Source organism: Microtus ochrogaster, unplaced genomic scaffold (assembly GCF_000317375.1).
Source record: "Microtus ochrogaster isolate Prairie Vole_2 unplaced genomic scaffold, MicOch1.0 UNK42, whole genome shotgun sequence".
NCBI classification, from domain to species: Eukaryota; Metazoa; Chordata; class Mammalia; order Rodentia; family Cricetidae; genus Microtus; species Microtus ochrogaster.
Genome location: NW_004949140.1, coordinates 1,103,774 through 1,125,709, shown reverse-complemented (window position 1 = coordinate 1,125,709; position 21,936 = coordinate 1,103,774). Strand labels below are relative to the sequence as shown.

The window sequence follows — 21,936 nt, the reverse complement described above, 5'->3', positions numbered from 1 at the left end:
GAGGCTGGGAGGAGGCGGAAACTTTTTTTCCTTTTTTTCAATAAAAATAAATAAATAAATAAGAAATTTAAAAAAAATACGCTATGAGGAAAATTGTAAGACAATTAGTAGATAAATTGAGTCAACATATGAATAATGACTTATTAAAATCAACAGATAAATGAGAAACAAAATTAATGAAGTAATAGAATTTTCCATGAGCAGATGAAACCGTCTGAATCTCATATATGACTGTCCAAGTGTCAGAAAAATTTGCTAAAGTATCTAAAGTGAATTGGGGGTGTCTCACATCTAAGGACGGTAAAAAGTTAACAGCTTTCAGACCGAATAATAGTTTACTTATAAAAGAAGACTTCTGCCGTTAGGCTTTCTATCCACAGCTCTTAGAGAATAACATCTTGAATTGATTTTTTTAAAAAGTTAGGTTTCAAAGAATAGTATCTCAAAAAGAAGAAGAAAGAAAAACCCCACTTATAAGAGTACAAAACAGATTATAAATATCTAGTAAATCACAATCCCAATTTTTAGAGAACTATTAGATACACATAGAACAATGAGTAGAAGGAACTGGGTCAGAGGAATTATGGGTAGCTGATATTCTGTCTATCTCCCTGAAATTTCCAAATTGCCCATAATAAGCATGCATTACTTTTACAATGAAAGAGACCATGTACAAATCATTAACAAGGAAGAAGGACCATTGTAGTCATCCAGGTCTGGGAGATAATGGAGACTTGGACTTACATGGTAGCAGAGGAGACGGATAATAAGACGCATTGTTAAAGGAATGCACTCTGACTTGGTGACTCTGTGTGGGTGAGGAAAGGTAGGGAGAATAGAAAATAATTGTGAGTCTTCAGTTCTGGGTGATAGAGTGAATGACGGCAACACTGACGACAAAAAGCAGATCAATTATCTTTCTCAGAGACGGGAAAATTGCGGGGGATTTTTCAATTTTCTGTCTAGAGGATAATATGTTGTCTTTTGTCCCAATGAGTCAGATAATTCTGTAATTTCGTGAGCTGGATATATTGACAAGATGGACAGCTGAAAGCATGGGACATTTTCGCCTATGATGGCTGCAGATCATTAAACAAAACCAGGTCTTTCAAACTACAAGTAGAATAAAATAATGCTGCACGTGGGCAAAGGTCGGGGAACAATTTTCTGTGTGCTTTTAAGCAGATGAATAATCCACTTTTTAAAAAAGTATTCTCCGTGTGTTGGGAGAGGACGTGCATGTGACAGCGCACAACTTTGGGGAGTCAGTTATTCCCTTTAGTAGTCTGTAGGTTCTATGGGCTTGAACCCAGGCCTGGGGGCTTGAGTAGCAAGAGCCAGCACCCCCTGAGCCCATCTCATAGGCCCTGTTATCTGCTTTCTTTACACAGAAGTAGTCCTCAGGAAGTGATGTACCTGCACTAGAGAGACAGCCATTCTCTTCTAGAATCCTTTAGTCACAGAATGAGCGTGGTCTTGGATGCTGCTGAGGAGACACAGGGTTATGTGCCGAATTCTTGCCTTTAATTACAAATTTGCAAAATCCTAGATGCTCTTCCTAACACCGTCACTTTAGAGATGGGGACTTTGGGGGCCACTGAGAAGTCTCCAGAGGTAGAGAGGTGACTACAAAACTACTTGGACTAGATCCCAGTATCCCAAAAGATGTCACCTCCTAATCTGAAGACAGAAGCCATGTGTTTTTGAAACACCTGTTACTTCCACACCAACACCATCAGTAATGCTGCTTTAAAAACGCATTTAGATGCGGCCGCAAATAAATCTTCAGCGTAGTTTTCCTTAAGGTTTCTAGTGTTTTGATGCTGTTTTGTTCATCACCATAGTAACAGTTTGGCCACCAGTGTTTCTTCCTGTTGCTTTGCTTTTTGCCTTTTCCATGTGACTGATTGGGCTGCTGGCCACATGCAGGGGTGGGGGAGGGGCCTGGAGAGGGAATTGCTTCTCTTCTGCATCTGTATTTCTTGCATCCATTAAAAAAGGGGAAAAAAAAACCCACACGGTTCTCCCCACACTTCTCAGCAGGCAACTGTGCTGTGCCTCTTTTACATGCCCAATCACAAAGCCTTTTAAACTTCCAAATATATACATATATTTTTTCCCTTCAGTATATATGTTTTCCTTTGCAACCGAGACACTGTCACATCACGGTGATTGAAAGATTAAGAATTCCTAATATGATCTAAGGCTCAGGCCCTGCTTGAATTTTGCCAGTAATCCCAGTTCTTTAGAGACAGATACCATCCAATGAGCCCACCATTAGTGAGGCTGAGAATGACCCCTGTGTTTAAGACGCCAGCAGCATATTCCCTCTGGTTACTCACGTTCTCCCTCCACCCACGACCCGTGCCACTGGAGATACTTTGCTGGGTATCGTGTGGTACCGTGCCAACCCTTCAGCTAATGCTTTTATGCCAGTGGGTTGCCTTTTTCAGCCTTGAGGTGTGGTTAAGGGACAGTTTGCTCCTTTCTCCTTTTGTCCTTTCAGTTCCGTGTATAAATCTGCACCTTTCCGTGAAACATTGCTTTTTGGTTGTCAGCTAGGCTTTTTGGCTGTTCTGAAATTCAGTTCCTGCTAAAAGGACAGAATACATGCTTATTTTTTTCCCTTTATTGGCTTATAAAATGAGGCGTTGGGTTAATGGCTACCACAAATGGTTTCAAATTAGTCCCTTTCAAGACATGCTTGACAGGGCTCTTAGATGTGGGGCTCTCCAATATGTTCTGTCCAGCCTTTTGTTTTTTACTATTCTGAAGAAGACTGGGGCAAGAAATAGGTTGATTTCTGTCCAAAAGACCAGTGGTTTCGCATGGTACTTAGCTGCGTGAAATTTACTTCACTTTTAGACACTGTGGGGACTATTGTAATCAAACTTGAAAAAAGTGTTAAATTGAGACTTGATTTTCCATAATTCTCCTGAAATTTTTGCTTTACAATATAAAAACCCGTGCTGTATTTTTTCTCTTTGGCCACTATTCTATTGTTGTTGATGGCCCATTTCTTTTATTTTAAATGACAGATTAAGGATTGAATTGTGGACTGGTAATTTTGGGGGTTTTAAAATTAGGCTGGCAGAAAATTTGGAAGATTGGATCCTAAGGCTTTCTGCTCATTCTTTCTCCTTTATGTGGGCATATTCCATGCTGTGCTGAGAGAAAGGCCGTGGTTCTGATAAAGGGTTTTCAAAGGAGTATATAATGTATTCTCTATTACAAGGGCCCCATGTGCTCTGTATTACAGTTAGCCCCCTTCATCCTCCATATTTCTTCCCGTCTCAATCAACTACACTCCCGGCTTTTCCTACCATTCCCTGTCCTGGATTCGTAAGTTTGGGGGTTGTTTTGTGACCCATTTGAATTAACCAGTTCCATCCGTGTGATCAGTGGATTGGAACTGTTCACTAGAGCATGGTAGGGTCACCAGTGAGTGGCCAATTAAAAGCAATGACACTCCCCTCTCCATGAATCTATCAGTAGGAAATGGTAAGCCGTGGGGGGTAAGAATCCCTGAGTCCTTCCTTCATATATACATGTATGAAACTGTCAAAGAATAAAATTAGTCAATAAAAAAACTTAAGAGTGTTGGGACTGGAGAGATGGCTCAAAGGTTAAGAGCACTTGTTGCTCTGCAGAGAACATGGATTTGGTTCCTAGCACCCACATGGCATAATATCACAACTCTGAAACTCCAGTTCCAGGGGATCCCATATCCTCTTCTGGCTTCCATAGGCAACATATATGCAAGAAAAACAGACACATAAGATAAAACGAGTCTAAAATTTTTTAAAAGAGTAATGCAAGTTTTATTTTGGAATAAAAATGTTATTTGTAAAGATTGTCCTTACAGATTGTTTCTGACCTCGTATGAAACAATTAAAGTTGTGTGTGTGTGTGTGTGTGTGTGTGTGTGTGTGTAAAACAGGATTTCATCCTCAGCCCCAGCTGACCTTTAGCTCCCTAGATAGCCCAGGGTAGCCTAGAATTCCTAGCAATCCTCCTGCTTCAGCTCCCTGAGCATTGGGATTATAGGCATGAACCATTACTAGTGGCTTACAAATTGCTTTTTTTTTCTTATCCAGCATAGCATTTCATATGTATATATTTTAGGAAGCTTCTACAGTAGTAGGTTATAACCATTTCTAAATGTCTTTAGTGTTAATTTTCCCTCCATGTACTCCTTCCTTTAGCCTGTTTTCCCATCCCCTGCCTGCATTAACCCTTTCTGTCCCATTATTAATTTTCAACCCTTTATACTAGTGCATTCTGTCTCCTTTCCCTTTAACATTGTTTCCCATGGGATTTTAGCAAGTTCCTGCCCTTATGGGTATTCCAAGTGAAACACACATGTGACGTGTGTCTTTCTGGCACACGGTTACCAATGCTCAAGGATCATTGCAGAGGTGGGGGCAGCAAGAGTGTAAGAGCTGATGATTGGTGATCAAAGGAAAACCTTCCTTCCAGATACAGCAGGCCTGCTGCATACATGAACTCACACACGCGCGCGCGCGCGCGCACACACACACACACACACACACACACACGTACGTCCTGCTTTGACTATCTTAAATCTGTTATTCTGGTAGAAAATATTGTTAAAGACATCTGACCATATAATATTGTTCCATATTAAAATACTTGAGTTTCCCTCCCGGGATTTTCAAAAAATATTTTCCCCACAAAATCCAATAATCTTATCAGACCCATTCTTGATGTTGGCCATTCTGGGTTTATTTTTGTTAGGTACATGTTGAATACCTCTAAAGTAAATATCTAAAGTCCAGAATGCTGGAATAGTTGAACTATTTTAAGGGCCAATATGATGCCACAAATGGAAAATTCTGCTTCCTAGGACTTTGTTTTATGCACAAAACTTCTATGTGCTATGCAACCTTCTCTTGAGTTATGACTATTTAGTGTATGTGAAGTATGAAAGAATTTTGAGTTAAGACTTGGGTCCCATCTACAATATATCTCCAAATTTTGAAACCCAAACCCCAAACGCCTTTACTCTTGAGCATTTTGTGTGAGGGATGTCGGACCTAGTCTATGCTTGGCTTTTTGCCTTCCTTCTCCATTTGTTGCGCCCTCTGTGTGATAATTGTCTACATCCCCATCTCAGGTGCTAGTTCTCTGAAGACATCATCTAACGATCTGTTGTGTTTACTCGCCCATGGTCCCCTAGCTTAGTCTTCATTTCTGAAATGAAATTATTATTTTCCTTTATTTCTAATTCTTTACTGAGTTTTCTCATTTAATTTCTGAATTTTTCTCATCTAATTTTCTGAATCCTGTTCTGAATATTTATACATTCCTTCGTGGGATTTATAATTTCTCATTCTGTGTAAATTTTTCTTCATCAAGTTTTCAAATATTAGGGTATAGTTTTCATGGACATATTTCTGGCGACTTTTACTTCTGTGGAGATACTATTCTGTTGTTCATTTTTATGTGAATTTGGTTTCCTAAACTTTAAAAAAGAGAGAGAGGCTTTACTCATTTCATGATTATACAGCCCTCTCTTCTATGGCTTTGAGAAGTTTTGAAATTATAAAAAATGATTTTGGAAGGTCCTGCCTTCCCATCTGCCTCCTTTTATTTCTCTTTAGTGGTGAGAATCAGTCTCTCTAGGTAGTCCTGCAACTTCCTCTGTAATCCCGGCTTCCCTTGAACTTGTGGTTATCCTTCTGCCTCTGCTTCCCAAGTGCTGGGATTCCAGGCATGTGCCAATATACCTGGCCTTTTCTTTTTATAATTTCTTCCTCCATCTCTCCTTCCCTCATCTCCATCTCCACATTTATCTGGATTTTCTTTCTTTTTTATCCAGTTCTTTTTCCTGCCACGCAAATCCTTTGGAGTCTATTCCCCCTAGTTTCTCTTCAGAGTGCAGCTTCATCCTGCAAGGGAGACTCAGTTTAGAGAGCTTGTGTCTTGGAATTTTTGTGATTTAGCAGACCCTTAAAATGTTCAGAAATTCGCTCAGTGATGTTTGAGATCCCACCAACTTCTTAGGCCTCTTGGATACATGCGGATTCTTTCTGTGTACTCTTCCACATAACCATCACTTTTTCGTCCCCATAAACACTTATTTGGGGTATTATTTGTTTGCTTTACTAATAACGCTGTTTGCCTTTCTTATTTTTTTTAATGATTGTATTTGTATAGAGAGACAAATACCATACCATGCTGCCACAAACTACCTTCCTGCATTCATATCTCTGCAAATTACAAACCATGAGCCAAATCCTGCCGGCTGCCACTTGTTTTTGTATACTCCTTAATCTAAAAATAGATTTTTGGATCTCTCGCTCTCTTTCTTTTAATACTATTGATGGAACTTTGCACATGCTATACTACTGACCTGCTCCTCAAGTAGCTTTTAGTTTAGAAATATGCAGATTTGAAGTGACAAATTTTTATCCAAGGAGCTCGTGTGGCTTGAATAAGTTATGTGTATCCATGCGTGAAACTGCTTTTGAAAGTTAAAGTATTTGAACCCTGCTACTGGTAAATCTAGAAATTTGTATACCCTAGTTTTAATATAGACTTCCTGTGAATTTAATTATTTTGAATTCTCATGCTTAAGTAATATGGATGTTTTGTTTAGCAACATATGTTACAAATTCTCATAAAATCATTTGTATTTAGATAATCACCATAAATACAATAAAAGGCAACAATGGCTAACAAGCCAAAGGATGATTATTTAATATATGAAGCAAGAGAAATTTTTTTTCTGCAGTAAAACTACCTCTCAAAAATGATATTTTGTGTGCAGAAAGTCTATACCATGGGAAACTTATAAAGTTGCTTCCCTGTGTACTTAGTTGACTTTGTGTTTTATGCTTGGGGCTTTATTGGTGGAGTCTATGAGGGAGTGTTTAGCTTTGTTTTTTCAAATGCTTAGCCAGTTGGCATAGTGCCATTTATTGAGTAAACTGTTGTTTTAAGGCTATCTTAACTTTTTGGATTGTTTTTCTTAGAAGTATGAACATTTCACATTTTTTAAACTATAGAATTTTTCAAGTTCAATTTACAAATAACAAAATGTATCCTTTTTAAGTGTTCCCTTAGAAGAATTTTATCAAATAGATGCAATTTTGTGGTCTCCACTCCAGTAAAAATATAGAATATTTCTGTCATTTCCTTATGTGTCCCTTTGGAGTCAGCTCCAGCCCTCACTTGAGACCAGTGGTTCTCAAATTGTGGATATCAGCCCCTTTGGGAGTCAAACAACCCTTTCACAGGGGTCCCATATCAAATATCCTGCATATTAGATATTTACATTATGATTCATAACAGTAGCAGAATTAAAGTTATGAAGTAGCAAAGAAAAATATTCGGGAGTCACTACAACATGAGGAACTGTACTAAAGGGTTGCAGCATGATGAAAGTTGAAAACCACGGGTCATGTCCCTTGCAACCACTGATCTGTTTTCCGTCCCCAGAATCTTTCTTTTTCCATTGTGTCAAACAAATGGAATCCTAAGATACATAGATTTCTGAGTCTGGCTTCTTTCACTTAGTAATGATGTAGTAAGAAAATATTCATATCAGTGCATATGCCAACAACAGTTTACTTCTCTGTATTGCTAAGAAATACTCCATAGTTTATTTAACATTCTCTTGTATAAGGACATCAGGACTACACCTCGTTGGGTTGTTAGGAGTTAAGGTGCTGTAAATAAAGTCTCTGTATGGACGTGTTTTCCTTTCTTCTGGGTAAATAGACAGGAGCAGGACTTTAGGGTCCTATGCTAAGTGTATGCTCAGAGTTACACAATTACAAGGCTGTTTCACAGAGTGACTACTAGTTTACATTCCCTCCAAAAATACGTGACCAATCAGATTCCTCCACATCCTTGGCAGCACTTCACTTACCAATATTTTTAACTTTACAACTCTGTCAGGTACGCTGGCGTTAAATATTTTATTTAGGAAAAATGGCTATTTTAAACAGCATCTCCCAGTTTTTAGCTCCATACACTACCACTACTACTACTGGTCCTATTTCCTCAGGGCCGCAGCCCACCACAGCTAACAAGCTGCTCCTGTTTCTGTCTCTCTGACTTTCCCATCTTCCCGCAAGCTCAATGAACGGTAGAGCACCAAGGAGAAAGGGAGCCCAGCCCCAAGCCTGTGCAGGGAGTGGTGTGGCTTTATTTCTGCAAAGGGTTCTTGTTTTATTTATAAAGTATTTCACTCTCTGCAACAATTTAAAGCTTACGGAATGAAAACATCTATAGGCAATACAAAAACACGTGATTCTCTTTCAATAAAAATTTGATTTCCTCACATAGGCAGTTAGCTAAGCTCGTCTGTGCCTCATACTTTGCCTATACTTTTCTCTGGCAGCTTTTTTTTTTTTTTACAGATGACAGAACTGAGTTTAGAGTTCATCCTTTGGGGCTGGAGAGATGGCTCAGAGATTAAGAGCATTGCCTGCTCTTCCAAAGGTCCTGAGTTCAGTTCCCAGCAACCACATGATGGCTCACAACCATCTGTAATGAGGTCTGGTGCCCTCTTCTGGCCTGCAGGCATACACACAGACAGACTATTGTATACATAATTAATAAATAAATAAATAAATAGAGTTCATCCCTTCCCCAGACTGCCAAAGATGGCCAAAGGACCAGAATGTTGCCTTTTTACTATGAAAATATGCTTGGATCCCATTCAGGAGAAGCTCTGTATAATAAGTCCATTATACATAATGTCTAACAAATCGGTCCGTCTGGCAAATGATGTTAAATGAAGGGTTAGTATAGAGATTTTCACAGCTGCTAGGACTCAGACTTTCAGGATATCCAGGGTCTTGTTAACTAGATGGTAATTAACTTTTGGGAGCCTGTGATGTTTCTGGAGCAGCGGTCCAATGTGAGTGGTAAGAAAATAAAATCCCAAGTACGACAGTTGGAAAAGTGGGCCACCTTTTAGTTTATTTCCCAAAGACTGTTTCTAGTTCTACAAATATCTCAATTTGTTTATCGCTTCAGACAGCCACTAAAGCTATGTAACAATCCCGTGCTTTTCCTGTCTTTGATGTTCATTCTTGATTGTTTGGCTCCATTAATTGTCCCACTCGATGAGTATTCTTAGATCAGAAGACCCAAAGCAGGAAAGCATTGCTCTTACTGTTCTTGTGTGTACAAACTTAAAAGTAAGCGCTGACTCCCAGTGCCCGGGGAGAGAATGTGGCTGTGAAGTCACCGGGCGTGTTCTTGTTCTTCCTTGCAGCACTGGAAGAAGTATGACATCTACGAGAAGCAATCCAAAGAGGAAACGGATTCTGTAGTGCTGATCGAAAACCTGAAGAAAGCAGCTCAGTGATGGGGAGAACTGACTTCTGGTCTTCTATCAATGTGACCCTGTGAAGATTCACTGCACTCTCCATTTGTTATCCGAGGGCTTGTTAAGTAGAAATCGAAACTACTGGACCCTTGAAGCGCAGGCAGCTCCTAAGAGAGAGCCATGGCTTTTTCATGTCAGTTTTGCACCGAAAAACCCAAACTAATGGAGCTCTTCAAGACGAGAGCAGAGCCTTTCTTGTTCTCGTTGACTCTTAAAAGCAGATGTCCTTTGCCAAGTGTCCAAACTAGATGACAAAGAAAAGGGGACAATGAGCATGGATTCATCTTATCAGGAGTCATGATGACTTCCTTAAAAAATCTCTGCTTGCTCTGTATTCTTTGTGTGGATTAACACCACGAAATTTTACTTGTGAGGAAACTCACTTGGGGTGTGTATGCTAGTGCTGAACTTGATTCTCAGAGAACATCTAGCAAACAAAACTGATACAATCTGCTGCCTATTGTTCGGGAACCTACTGAGTAATGTTTGTGGCGATTAAAATGTGCTATCATTATCCACTTCAATAGCATTTCCCTCTGCCTTGAATTTCCCAGAAGTCATCTTGGCCACGGTGATGACATGTAGAAAAAAACGCAGAGGCAACTTCTCCACCAAGGCTGTTTATGTCCTTGCAGGCTTTTGTGGGATAGTGGAGGCAGAATGACCTAGTATTAGAGTTGAAGTCAGGGAGTCTGGAAATATGTCTGCCCCACGTCATTTCTGCTACTCACATCAAGTATGGACTATGTATCTAGCTTGTACTTGTATCTAGTGTGAGGGATGGGATCCCACTCCTGGGTTTATATAATTTTGGGACTCCTTATTTCTTAGTACTTTCTTTATCTTCAGATAGCCAGCCATTTCCCAGACTTTTGAACTTCTCATCGTCTATGCTTATTCCTGCTATGCCTGCTCCCGCATTCTCTTTCGTATAGCCTTTCGACTTTGAGTGAAAGTGAGGGTACAGATTTGCCTAGACTATCTGGTGGAGCAGGGAATAATTTGCATCTCAGGTAAAAGATGCGTATTCTGAACAACAACGACTAATTCATACAGATTTGCCACTTCCCTGTGAGCCTGCAATTAGTTGAGGGTTTCGAGCAATTGGTGTTTCTTTGTGTATTTTCTAATAGAGATGATGTCTTTTCTTTGCTTAGAATTTAGGCTCTATTTGCTTGAGGGGAAAAAAAGATTAGTGTCTGTTTTTCTTTGTTTGTAAGATAGGCCTTAGGATGGCTATTTTCCATGCTGCAAATGGTTCTGTCCACTCAAATGTTCTGTGTTTCATTGAGAGGGAGCCAAGTTGGGCTCCAACTATGTACTAGATTTTTGCATATGTTGGGTTTCCATTCTGCCCCATTCCCACGATATATGCATATGTGTATCCCCTATTCTGCCTGCTTCCCGTAAATTCAAAGCAGTGAGAGGTACCCTACTTCTCTTTCTCATACCTACAGATCACTAGCAAGGACTGGAGAACTTCATATCACAAATTCTTCAGGCATTTACCAGTTCATATCAATAAAATGATGCTTCTTGCATCTCTTGTCCTTAAGCAGGGAAGATAAGAGACCCCTGATCTCCACAGGCTGGGACAAAGGGGAGTCTTGCTCCCGTAGTAGTAGTGGCAGTAAAGGAGCACTGTGCCCTCACATTTTAGGAAATGAGGGTGAGTGATGTGATCGACTCATGGGTGTCATCTCCCGGTGCTCTTATTTTGGGTGTCAGATTGCTGCTGGGCTACAGGCATCGGAGGTGTCTGAGTTTCTCCTACTGTCCACTAGAATGAAGACCTAGCTTCCTGTAGAAGAGTGAAACCACTCCTTCCCCAGGATTTCATAGTTCTGGGAAGGAAAGCACCAAAATGCCTTGCACAGGGCCACTTTTCCTGCTGGCCTATGTGGATGGTGATGAAGACGGTGCTTTGAAATGCCCCGAGAGCACCTATTCTGATAGTCATGCAGCCTGGGAACAAGGACATCTTATTTTGCTTCCAACCTCCTCTTTCAGCAGTTCAGTAGCAGAGGGGAAAGGCAATAGTAAATGATAGGAATACCTTTGTTTTAATGAACAAGAGCAATCTCCAGGACTTGGGAACTCTTCATGAGTACATTGCTTATTGGAAACTTGTAGGTTCATATATTATTTTGACTAAGGTATATGGATTGTTTTCACCTACATATATAAGTAAACCCAGTGTAAGGAGAACCATTTCTTTTCTTCCATTCAGATAACCTTTTTCTGAATCTGGGCACTGAAGGGATACATGAAATAACGTTAATGTTTTTGGTAATGTCTTCAACTAGGAGTCTTTCTGTTTAACTTCTTATAAGAAAGTAAAATAAATATTGTTTTTTTTTATGTCACCTAAATGCTTTCTTTTGACCTTGTGTTTGGGAGTGTGTTGCTGGGAGTGGATGGTAGAGAAAATGACATTTGAAACAATAAACATTATACCATTAATTCCAAGGCAGCTATTTCGTCTTAACAAACATCTGTTACAAGTTTCCCTGTTGTCTGGTTGTGTCCGTTTTCTGAAGAGGATACACATGTAAAATTAGTTTTACGTTAGGGCAGCCTTTCCAGGCATCAGCTTAAAAGACGGAAGTATTTGATAAATTGTGACGGCGAAGAGGAATGGTGGTCCAGCAAGATGACTCAGCAGGTAAAGATGCTTGCCGCCAAGTCTAATGACCTGAGTGTGATGCCCCGAGCCCCACATGCTAGAAGGAGAGAGCCAACTCCCTCAAGTTATTCTATTACCTCCACGCATACAGTGCCCACATGAACAGCTGTATGCGTGCACTCACACACAAATAAAAAGCTATCTAAAAAAATTAATGGAAACTGATCTGGTCTTTTGCAATATCAAGCAGGAAACAGAACACAGTGGACTTATTGTCATCCTAGATGTAATGTGCACATGATATTATACACAGCTATCATTGCCTTTGTAATAGAAGACCTCTAGTTATGTTATGAATATTTGCTTATATATGAGACCAAGAAAACTGTTTTTCAGTAGCTGACCTCTAAAGATCTATCTAGCCGCTTAGTTATAAGCTTTATAGTTTCTTTTTTAAACGTTGATTTGTATTGTGATGTACGTGTGTGTGTGTGTGTGTGTGTGCGTGTGTGTACATGCTTATGTATGTCTGCATGCTTAGGGCAGGGGTGTACTTGTGTGTACATGTATCTAGAGACCAGAAGTCAAGTGCTGGGAGTCTTTCTCTACTGCCCTCCTCCTTTGTTGTTAGGTCTCATTGAATCTAGAACTCACCAACTGGGCAAGACTAACTAGTCAATGGGCTGCAGAGATCCTCCTGTCTCTGCCTTCACATTGCTGGGGTTTGGAGGCATGGGGCACCACCCTTCCTAGCTTTCTAACATGACGGCTGGCAATTTGGAGTTGAGATTGTAAATCTATATGAGATCCATGGAAATCATAAATTCCTGTAGCCGCAAGCATGCTCACGTCATCTCGGAGAGAGAGAAGCCAGAATGACCTGTGCATGTTTGCTTTTGAGCGTGTTTGCCATCTCATCGTGACCATGAACTGCTCTTTGAACAGTGCACGGTCGTGCTTACGTGAATTGTGAATTGTGTTACTAGGCTTTTGGTTTTGTTTTGCTTTGTTTGGTGATTTTATTTTTTTCTTTTATTGGGGGTGGTGGGTTTTTTTTATGAGATTAGATCTTGTTATATTACCCAGGGTGGCTTGAGCTTATTACATAGCCCAGCCTTGTCTAGAGCTCACAATCCTCCTACCTCAGCCTCCGTATCGCTGGAATTACGGACATGCACTACCATGTCAGACTCACTAGAAAGTATTAGCACCTTGAGAGGAAAATACGGAAACAAACACTTTTATTTTGCCTGGAAAGACAACTCGGCATGTAAAATAAAGGTGCCTGTAGACTTGAAGACCTGAGTTCTCTTCCCAGAGCCCAATCAAAGGTGGGAGGAGAAAACTTTCTCCATAACATTGTTCTCTGACTGCCACTCATCTTGTAGTGTGCATGTCCATATCCACATTCTATACATGTGCCTGTGTGCATGCACACTCACTCCACCCAATGATATTTTGTTTTCTTTTGTTTTTTCGAGACAGGGGTTCTCTGTGTAGTTTTGGTGTCTGTCCTGGAACTAGCTCTCATAGACCAGGCTGGCGTCGGACTCACAGTAATTCATCTACCTACCTCTGCCTCCTGAGTGCTGGAATTAAAGGCGTGGACCACCACTGCCCAGCAAGAATAATAAAAATTTAAAAACCCTTTTATTTCAGAAATGTTTTTCTTCCACACTTATGGTTAAGCAAAACAATCTTAACATATCTCTGTGTGTAAAGATATATATATGTGTATATATATATATATATATATATATATATATATATATATATATATATATATATATATATATATCAACTAAAATCTTGGAATGCTTTTGGTTTCACTAAGGGAGAAACTTCATTGATATTGATACACTATTTGTTTTTTACATCAATCCTTAAGATGATTTTTTTCCCTTGACTTCTCTGGCCTCTAACCTTCTTTCCCCGTGGTTGCATCTTCAGCAGCAGGAAACTATCTCACTGCTGGTTCTCAACATTTGTTCAGTAGACTAGTAAATGAAAAGAGAAAATCGGTAGTCTCTACTTTGTTTCAAGTTATAAACGCAAGTGCTGTTTCCCTGATTCCCCATACGGGTCTCCTGAGATTGGCTGCGTGACCTGCCCTTTCCCAACGCAGACAGTCGAGGCTGATTGAGCTCTGGAAACCCATACGGTTGTGGGGTGGTGAGGCAGAAGAAGAAAACAAGTCCACCCGACTTGTAAGGCTGTGTGGTGCAACCAGTGGTGCTCTGATTTGTCCCTAAGCAGCAGCTACTAAGAGAAGAGACACCTTATTTCATGTTACTGCCTAATTGCTCTTTAGCTGTAAGACTTTGAGAATCCAGATCATTCCGTCATAAAGTGAGCATTTGCAAGATCTCAAGGTTCATTGTGCAATCACTGATGAGTGTGCCAGGTAGGGTGTGCTGAAGAAAAGGAATTTGGAAGTGAATAATGTTTGGCTCTGTAGTCCATAGCTGATTAGTCAAGGACAGGCTACTTTCTGTAAGAAAAAAATAAGCTGAATTAATGTTTTGGAGTTCCCAAGGATGCTGGGCAGATAGCGCTCCCTGGCTGGATCTGCTTCCTTTCTGAGGAGTTGGTGTTTTCGTCTGTGAAGTTAAGAGCTTGCACTACATTTACCATATTGCTTCTGATACGCAATAGGGACTAATACAATTGTAGCCTTATAAATCAAGAAAACATGTTTATCATCATTTACTCCAGCTTGCTATAAGTGGGAAATGCCAAAAGCAACCAGAGGAGCAGGCCCTTTAATGGAATGTGAAGAACAAAGGAATTGATACCTTGGAGGAGCTCTGTTGTTCATCCAAGTCAAGCCTTTTGGCTAGGGCCCAGCCAAGGTTGTGACTAGCGAATGTTTCTTAAAGCCGTCAGATGATTTTAGAGCATATTTCTTCGAAGCACAGAACAGACTCTGTATAATACACATTGCTTCCATAATAACGTGATTTGACATAGTATCTAAAATAGGGTCCATTTCAATTCGATTATAGAAAATTTGGGAGATGAGCTTAAGTTTTTGATTTCTTTGGACAGTGCTGGGGATTGAACCCGTGGCTTCACTCATGCAAAGCGAGTGTTCTTCTACCACTAGACTGCATCTCCAGCCAGCTTATTTTTTTTATTTGCACAAAATAATGCATGCATGCACAACACGTCTAAACTCACGGCGTATTATAGAGGTTGCTGTGGTCTGTATTGTTTGTGTTCCTCAAAGGATTCATTCCTGTCACACTGTCATCGGGATTTGATGGAAGCGTTTTAAGAGCTGGGCACTTATTGGAAGCCTCTGGGTTATTGAGGGTTACTTCAGGGTATGTCAAAGGAGAGCCCAGCCCAATCCTCCTGTTCTCTTCCCAGCGAGGTGCTTCTACCATGATGTGCCACTATAAACCCAAAGTAATAAGGGCAGCTATTCGTTAACTGAAATTTCTATGAACCAAAATAAGCCTTTTCCGTTCATAAGTTATCTTAGGCATTTGTTATAACAAATAACAGAAGGCCGACTAACACACAGCTCATAATGTAGAACCATCTATTCCTCTGCCTTACCCCTTAACCCCCGGTTTCTACTTTCAGAACAGAAGTCTATACCCCAGTTCCCAGAACCTAGGAATGTGTCACTTTACACGAAAGACATTTGTGGATGTGGTAAGGCCTCAGGCTTTAGAATAGGGAGGATTTTCCTGGGTTAAATTATTGACTTTGGCCACGTGAGAAGAGTGCTTCTCTAGTGTGCATGCGTTCTGGGTTCAATCCCCAGTACAAGAAAATACTGTGTAAGCTGCAGCTCTCAGAAGTGAGAAAGCAGAAGAGCAAGAGCAAGTCAAAGTAAAAAAGGCTCAAAGTACTGTTGCCAGCTTGAGGATTTAAGGGTACACGTTGAAAGGGTGGGATGGAACTAATTACTGCCAATAAATTGAGCAAGCCTGGAAGCAGCTTCTCCCCAAGAGCCCACATAGGAGAGTAAAACCTGGCAGATACCATGATTTGGGTCTTAGAGGATTCAGGAGAGAAAATTCAGCCATACAGTGTTGGACTTCTGACCAATAGAAGTGTGAGCTCATAAATTTATGTTGTTTTAAATAGCTATAAAAACATGTTTAGGTCCTTCTTTTGTTATAGAGTATACTTATGGTGGAATAGCTAATGTTACTTCTTATTTTTAAATTTAGAGATTTATTATACATTTCTGTTATGTAAGATAAGAAATTCCCATTTTTTCTTAGATACTAGAGATTGAACCCATGACTAAATACTAGTTCTCTCTCTCTCTCTCTCTCTCTCTCTCTCTCTCTCTCTTTCGCTGTCTTTCTCTCTCTCTCTCTCATACACACACACACACACATTCTTTTCTGTCTTTCTCTGTTTCTCACACACATGCACACACTTCTACAAATATAAAAGTTTTAATGACAATATGCACTAGCTATATTATATCATGTAAGTATTGCTTACAGCTGATGCATGCAGAGTGCAACTCATTATATTTCTATTTTATTCTAAAAAAACATCTTTTTTAAAATTTATTTTTCTCCGTACCATTGATTTTTCGGACAAAGCCATAAAATTCTGCATAGTATTATCAAACACTAAGTAATTCATGTGTCCCATTTATTTTTCTTGGAGAATTCGCTCTTGGAGTTTTCTCCCTTCTGATTCATTCTGGAACGGTTGTTTTCTAGGCTTGCCACCAAACTGTCATCCTGGGAATTCCTCTCCTGCATTAGCATTCATTCTGTAGGCCTGAGGTTCTTTTAATTTACCCTCTAGCCTTGCTGGACCACACCCTTTGCTAACTTCCTTAGAAAGATGTCATCATCAGAGGTGATTTTTATTTGATTATTTTTCTCACGGTGTGCTCTTCCAGAGGTGATTTTAATAAAAACCTTTCTGTGTCTGATTATATCCTCACACATGGTTATGTTTCTGCTAGGTGAATAAGTCTTCATTGGAAACAATCTCCTCTCGGGATGTGGAATGCATTCTTCAAATTGAACATATTCTTCCAATATGTTCTTGCTTCCAAAATAGAATCAGCCCTCCATGATTTCCATCTTCCTGTGTGTAATTGTTTTGCTCTTCAAGACTGTCTGTTGGTCCATAGTGTCTTATAATCTAATGATATGCCTCAGTGCAGAGCTTCCATTAGTAAGCTGGGATTTGGTGAGCACTCTTCAGTGGAAGAACTAGCTCTTCATTTGTTGCATATCGAGTTATTTCTCACCTGTATCTCTGTTAGTATTCAGGCATCTGGACCGGCCTGCCCTTGGGGTTCTGACGGGCTATGTCCTCAGATGCAGCCACTAAGAGCACCTTCTGTAAATATTACATTCCCTTTTAAAAGGGCCCTGCCCTCTCCCATCTCCTCTTCTTCTGTCTGTTTCTCTCTCTCTCTCTCTCTCTCTCTCTCTCTCTCTCTCTCTCTCTCTCTCTCTCCTCTTCTGTTGCTCTTGTCCCCAGAGGCTGGTCTCCTCCCTTCCCTTCCCTCTTTTTATGTTTTTTGTTCCCTTTCCTCTAATCAAAACCCCTCCACGTGAATTCTGTTGTATGGCGTCTTTCTCTCGCATGCCGCTTTTTTTTTAAATTACAACAGTCTCCTCTTCTATTGTCTGTGTCTCTGGAACACCTATTACTTAGCTATTGGTTGTACCGGACTGATCTCCTAACTTCTATATTTTTTCTCATATTTTTCACTGATTTTTGACCTTTGATTTTAGTTTCTGAGAAATTACCTTCGTGCGGTTTGAACTTCAGTTCTTCTTGGTAGAATTTTACAATAGGCCCTACATCCTAGGATTGTAGTGGGCGTTCGAATGAGACGTAGAGAGAGCTCAGCATAGTGAGCTGCCATGAGCAGTAGTTAGGAGCCAGTTCCTGTCCCTCGGCACATGAACATGCCCATCTGAGTGGAACCCACATCTGGCTCTCACAGCACCATACTCTAGTATTTTCTTCCTTTGTGGTACTGAATTTATAATGACAGTTTTCAATTGCACTGCTTTTGGAAAACTTGAATAGCATAAATCAAATTACCATTATTAACTCTGTTTCTAAAAACTCTTGAAATCAAAAGGTTTTTTTAAATTTTTTTTCTTTCTTCCCACCTCCCCCCACCCCTGAGAAATAGATGTGAACTGGAAAACAGATGCTGAGTAGCTGTTCTTGATTGAAAAAAATTAGTTTGGGGGTGCAAATGCACTAATTTTTCAGGATGACAGTTTAAACCTTTAATATATGAAAGTTGCCATATACTCTGTCGTATAGCTAGTACCTGGGGTACCAAAGAAGCTAGGAAGCAGCTCATAAACCTCATGACTCAGAGAAGACCTAGGTTTGGTACAAATGTGGTCTTGCCTGTGTTTAGGGGCCCATGGAGACCAGAATTAAAATTAGAGAAAAAGAACATGCAAAATTTAGTCTTGCCACTTCATTCATTTATTCATTCATTCATTCATTCATTCATTCATTCAAATGACGTGGGCACCAACCAATCAGACTGGATTCCAGTTCCAGTTCCTTGGTATGCATGTTTCAGTCTTGGGTGTAGCAGCTTTTTATTGGGATGTGGATGTAGCCTAGTGATGAAGCTCCTGCCTCATGTGTATACATTCCTAGGTTCAACCCCCAGCATCACTCAGAGCAGATATTTCTTGCCTATTGTGTGTCAAATCTCTGCTCGGCACTGCATGACGTTTGGCATTGTTTCATTTCCTCTGAGATTTAATTTTCTCCTCTGTGATAAGCAGAGTGAGAAACAGGAACCCCTACAGGTCCAGTAGTCACAGTAAACCAAATGATGAGTTTTGATTATTTTTAGGAAAGTAATGGAAGCAGCTAATGGAAAAATTGCAGGTTTTAAAATGTGGAGGGAAAAAAAACCAATTCCATGTGTTATTGTTTGACATAAAAACTGAGATAAGGATGAATTCTCCATGATTTCCCCCATAATGCTGCCAGAGGCACTAGAGACAGGACAGAATTGCTCTAATCCGAAGCTGAGTTTAAGCCTGGATTGGTTGATTGGTAAGGTGCTTGCCATGAACACATTGAGGGCCTGAGTTTGATTTCAGAATTCGTGAGCATAGGAGTTTGATCACAAGAATCCACATAAAAAGCCTGGTGGAGGTGCACACTTGTAATCTGAGTGCCAGGGAAGCAGAGCCGAGTGAATCCCTGAGCTCACTGGCCATCAGCCTTGCTTGGAGTGCACTAGGCCAGTGAGAGACTCTATCTTAATGACAAGGTACACAACTGCCTAAGAATTGACATTCAAGGCTGTTCTTTGAACCCCACATGCATGTGCAACTCCCATGTTTCCTGTCACACAGAAGTATACAGACAGATATGGTGGAATAAGGGACACAGTCAAAGCGCACTCCAGTGTCTATATACAGATACTGACCCCCTATGGTGCGTACTACTTTCTTTTAGCATCCTCTCTCCAGCTGCTGCCACTCAAAAGCCTCTTGCGGATTGGCTAACAGTGGATTGGTAAGTCTTGCCAGAGTTTATGTTCTACACTTCCCTTACTGCCTCTTTTCCTGCTCTTTCAGCATCTGCCTCCTCATAATGTATAACCTCAGTTAATTCTTGAATCAAAAAAGACAAAAGAAAATTGTGGGTTGCCATTCTTAGATAAGATTTCCCTTATAAGGAGCCTCCCCAAACCCTGTTACCATTTTCATGGAGGATGTTTAAACATCTTTTCTTTGGGGAAAAATTGGAAATACGTTAAAAAAAAAACCTAGAGATTTTATTAGAATATATGACCATGTACTCATCACCCAGTGTCAATAATTATCAATTTGTTTTATCTTGTATCCTGTTTGCCTTCATCTATTGTCTATTTCCCACAGAATGGACTAGTTTGAGACAAATCCCAGCCATCATACACTGTCATCTGCCAGTACTTCAATGCATATCTCTACAAAGTAACATTTTTATTAAAGAAAAACACACAACTTTAAAAAGTTTATTTCACCCGTTGTCTCAGATACTTGGCAGACTGAAGCGGGAGGATTGGTTGAGCCCAGGAGTTTGGGATCAGCCTGGGCAACATAGACTTTTTGCAAATGCTAAAGTCAATAGTCAAATAAAAATGTGTATGTATACCTTCAGTACCATGATAACACTGTTTAAAATAACAAAAATAAGGAACATTGGCAAATATCATGTAAGTGTTCACATATCCTCTGTTGTCTCAGGAATGTTTTTCCTATAATTTTCTTAAATCAAGATCTAATGAAGCTCATGCTGGCTTTAAAAAATACTAATGCTTTATGATTAAAAAAGCAAGAATGTGATGAAAATAATTGTTTGGCTTTAAAAGTCCTACTATGTCAGCATCTAGAAATGAATATGACCCTCTTAGCACAAAGTCACTCCCTTTTATCCTTCCAGATTGTTCAGTTCGGGAATTCTTCACAAACACAGGAAGCCATCTGTGAAAGTAGGAAAGAAGTGAAAAACCGAAGCTTGGTTTTGAAATTTTAAAATTTGTACACACTAAAGACATAGTCTCAAAAAAATAAAACAACCAACCTGGGCTGTGGGTTTATCTCTGGAGCATGGGTTTAGTGTGTGTGAGAGACCCCGGGCATCAAGACTAAAATCAAGACAAAATGACTCATGCACACGAATGTCCACCCATACACACTAATGCCAACTTTGCTATGTCCAGGGAGTGCTCTGGCAAATGAAGCAGAGAACACATCTGTTTCTTATCATCACCCCATAGGGTAAGGATCAGCAGAAGTATGTTGGACATTGTGAAAGTGAAGCACACTTATGCATGAATTAATTAAAGCCAAAGACTTCCAGCCTTTTGACAAATATTTTTGAAGTGTGCAGAAAACTTGAAACCAAGGGGAAAAAGAGATTTAGGTTGTCAGGCATGACATATAGTTTACGTGTGCACAACTTCAATCTGCTGCATTTACACTTGATAATGAAGTTTGCAGTAAGTTGCTGCCTCAGATGCAGCTGAGAAATACGAATCAAAACCTGTGAATCAAAAGAGATGTAATCTATATATAACACACATATTACATTATATAGATGAAAAACTACAGAGATAATATCATGAATTAAAACTACAACTATGAAAAGAGGGCCCAGGTAAGTGCTGTTTACAAATGTGGCTGTTGGGACCAGACAAAAGACCGAGAAAGTGGTCTTCGGGGAGGAGCTGGTTAAAATGCGCCATCATGCACTAGAATTGTTTGAACAGATATATGAAAGGAAGTAATTGCTGGTTTTTTAAAAGGAGGAGTTTGTGCAAGGGCCTGGGCCCTGTTGGCAGTATAGACTGTGAATGAAAGATAATGAAGGTGCACAGATAAAGTAGGAGATTTGAAAAGAGGTCACCCTCCCACCACAAAGTCACTCCCTTTTGCCCATCCAACTTGTTTAACTCCAGGAATTCCTCACAAACAATCTGCCTTGGGTGGGCCTGCACTGTGGAGGAGGAGGCACAGATCTAAGATAGTTCAGAGATGGTGTCTTTGACTTCTAGTGCTGGGATAAAACCACTCTAAACCAAAGCAACTTGGGGAAGAAAGAGTTTATTTTAGCTTACATATCCCCAGCGCAGTCAATCATGGAGTCGGAGCAGGAACCTGGATGCAGGAGCTCATACAGAGACCATATGGGTGTGTGCTGTTACTGGTTTGCACCTCACTCTCATCATGCTTTTTCACAGAACCCAGGCTGACCAGCCCAGGGATGGCACTACCCACAATAGACTGGGCACTCCTATACCAATCAATCATTGAGAAGACGTACCACAGGCTTGCCCACAGGCCAATCTCGTGGGGCCGTTTCCTCAACTGAGGTTCCTTCTTCCAAAATGACTCTCAACTTGTGTCACGTTGCCATAAAAATGAGCCAGCACCGATGGTTTCTTCAGGACTTAATGCACAGGAGGTAG

General features: G+C 40.2%; 1 protein-coding gene across 1 annotated transcript in view; it reads left to right on the top strand.

The window, feature by feature from the left end:
- Il13ra1 (interleukin 13 receptor subunit alpha 1) overlaps positions 1–11,739 on the top strand; it is a 64,238-nt gene extending 52,499 nt beyond the window's left edge. The window contains exon 11 of the mRNA XM_005368906.2: positions 9,254–11,739. Within this exon, the coding sequence (XP_005368963.1) occupies positions 9,254–9,346 (93 nt within the window). The 3' untranslated portion in view covers positions 9,347–11,739. The remainder of the gene's footprint in view (positions 1–9,253) is intronic.
- Positions 11,740–21,936: the final 10,197 nt, after the last annotated feature.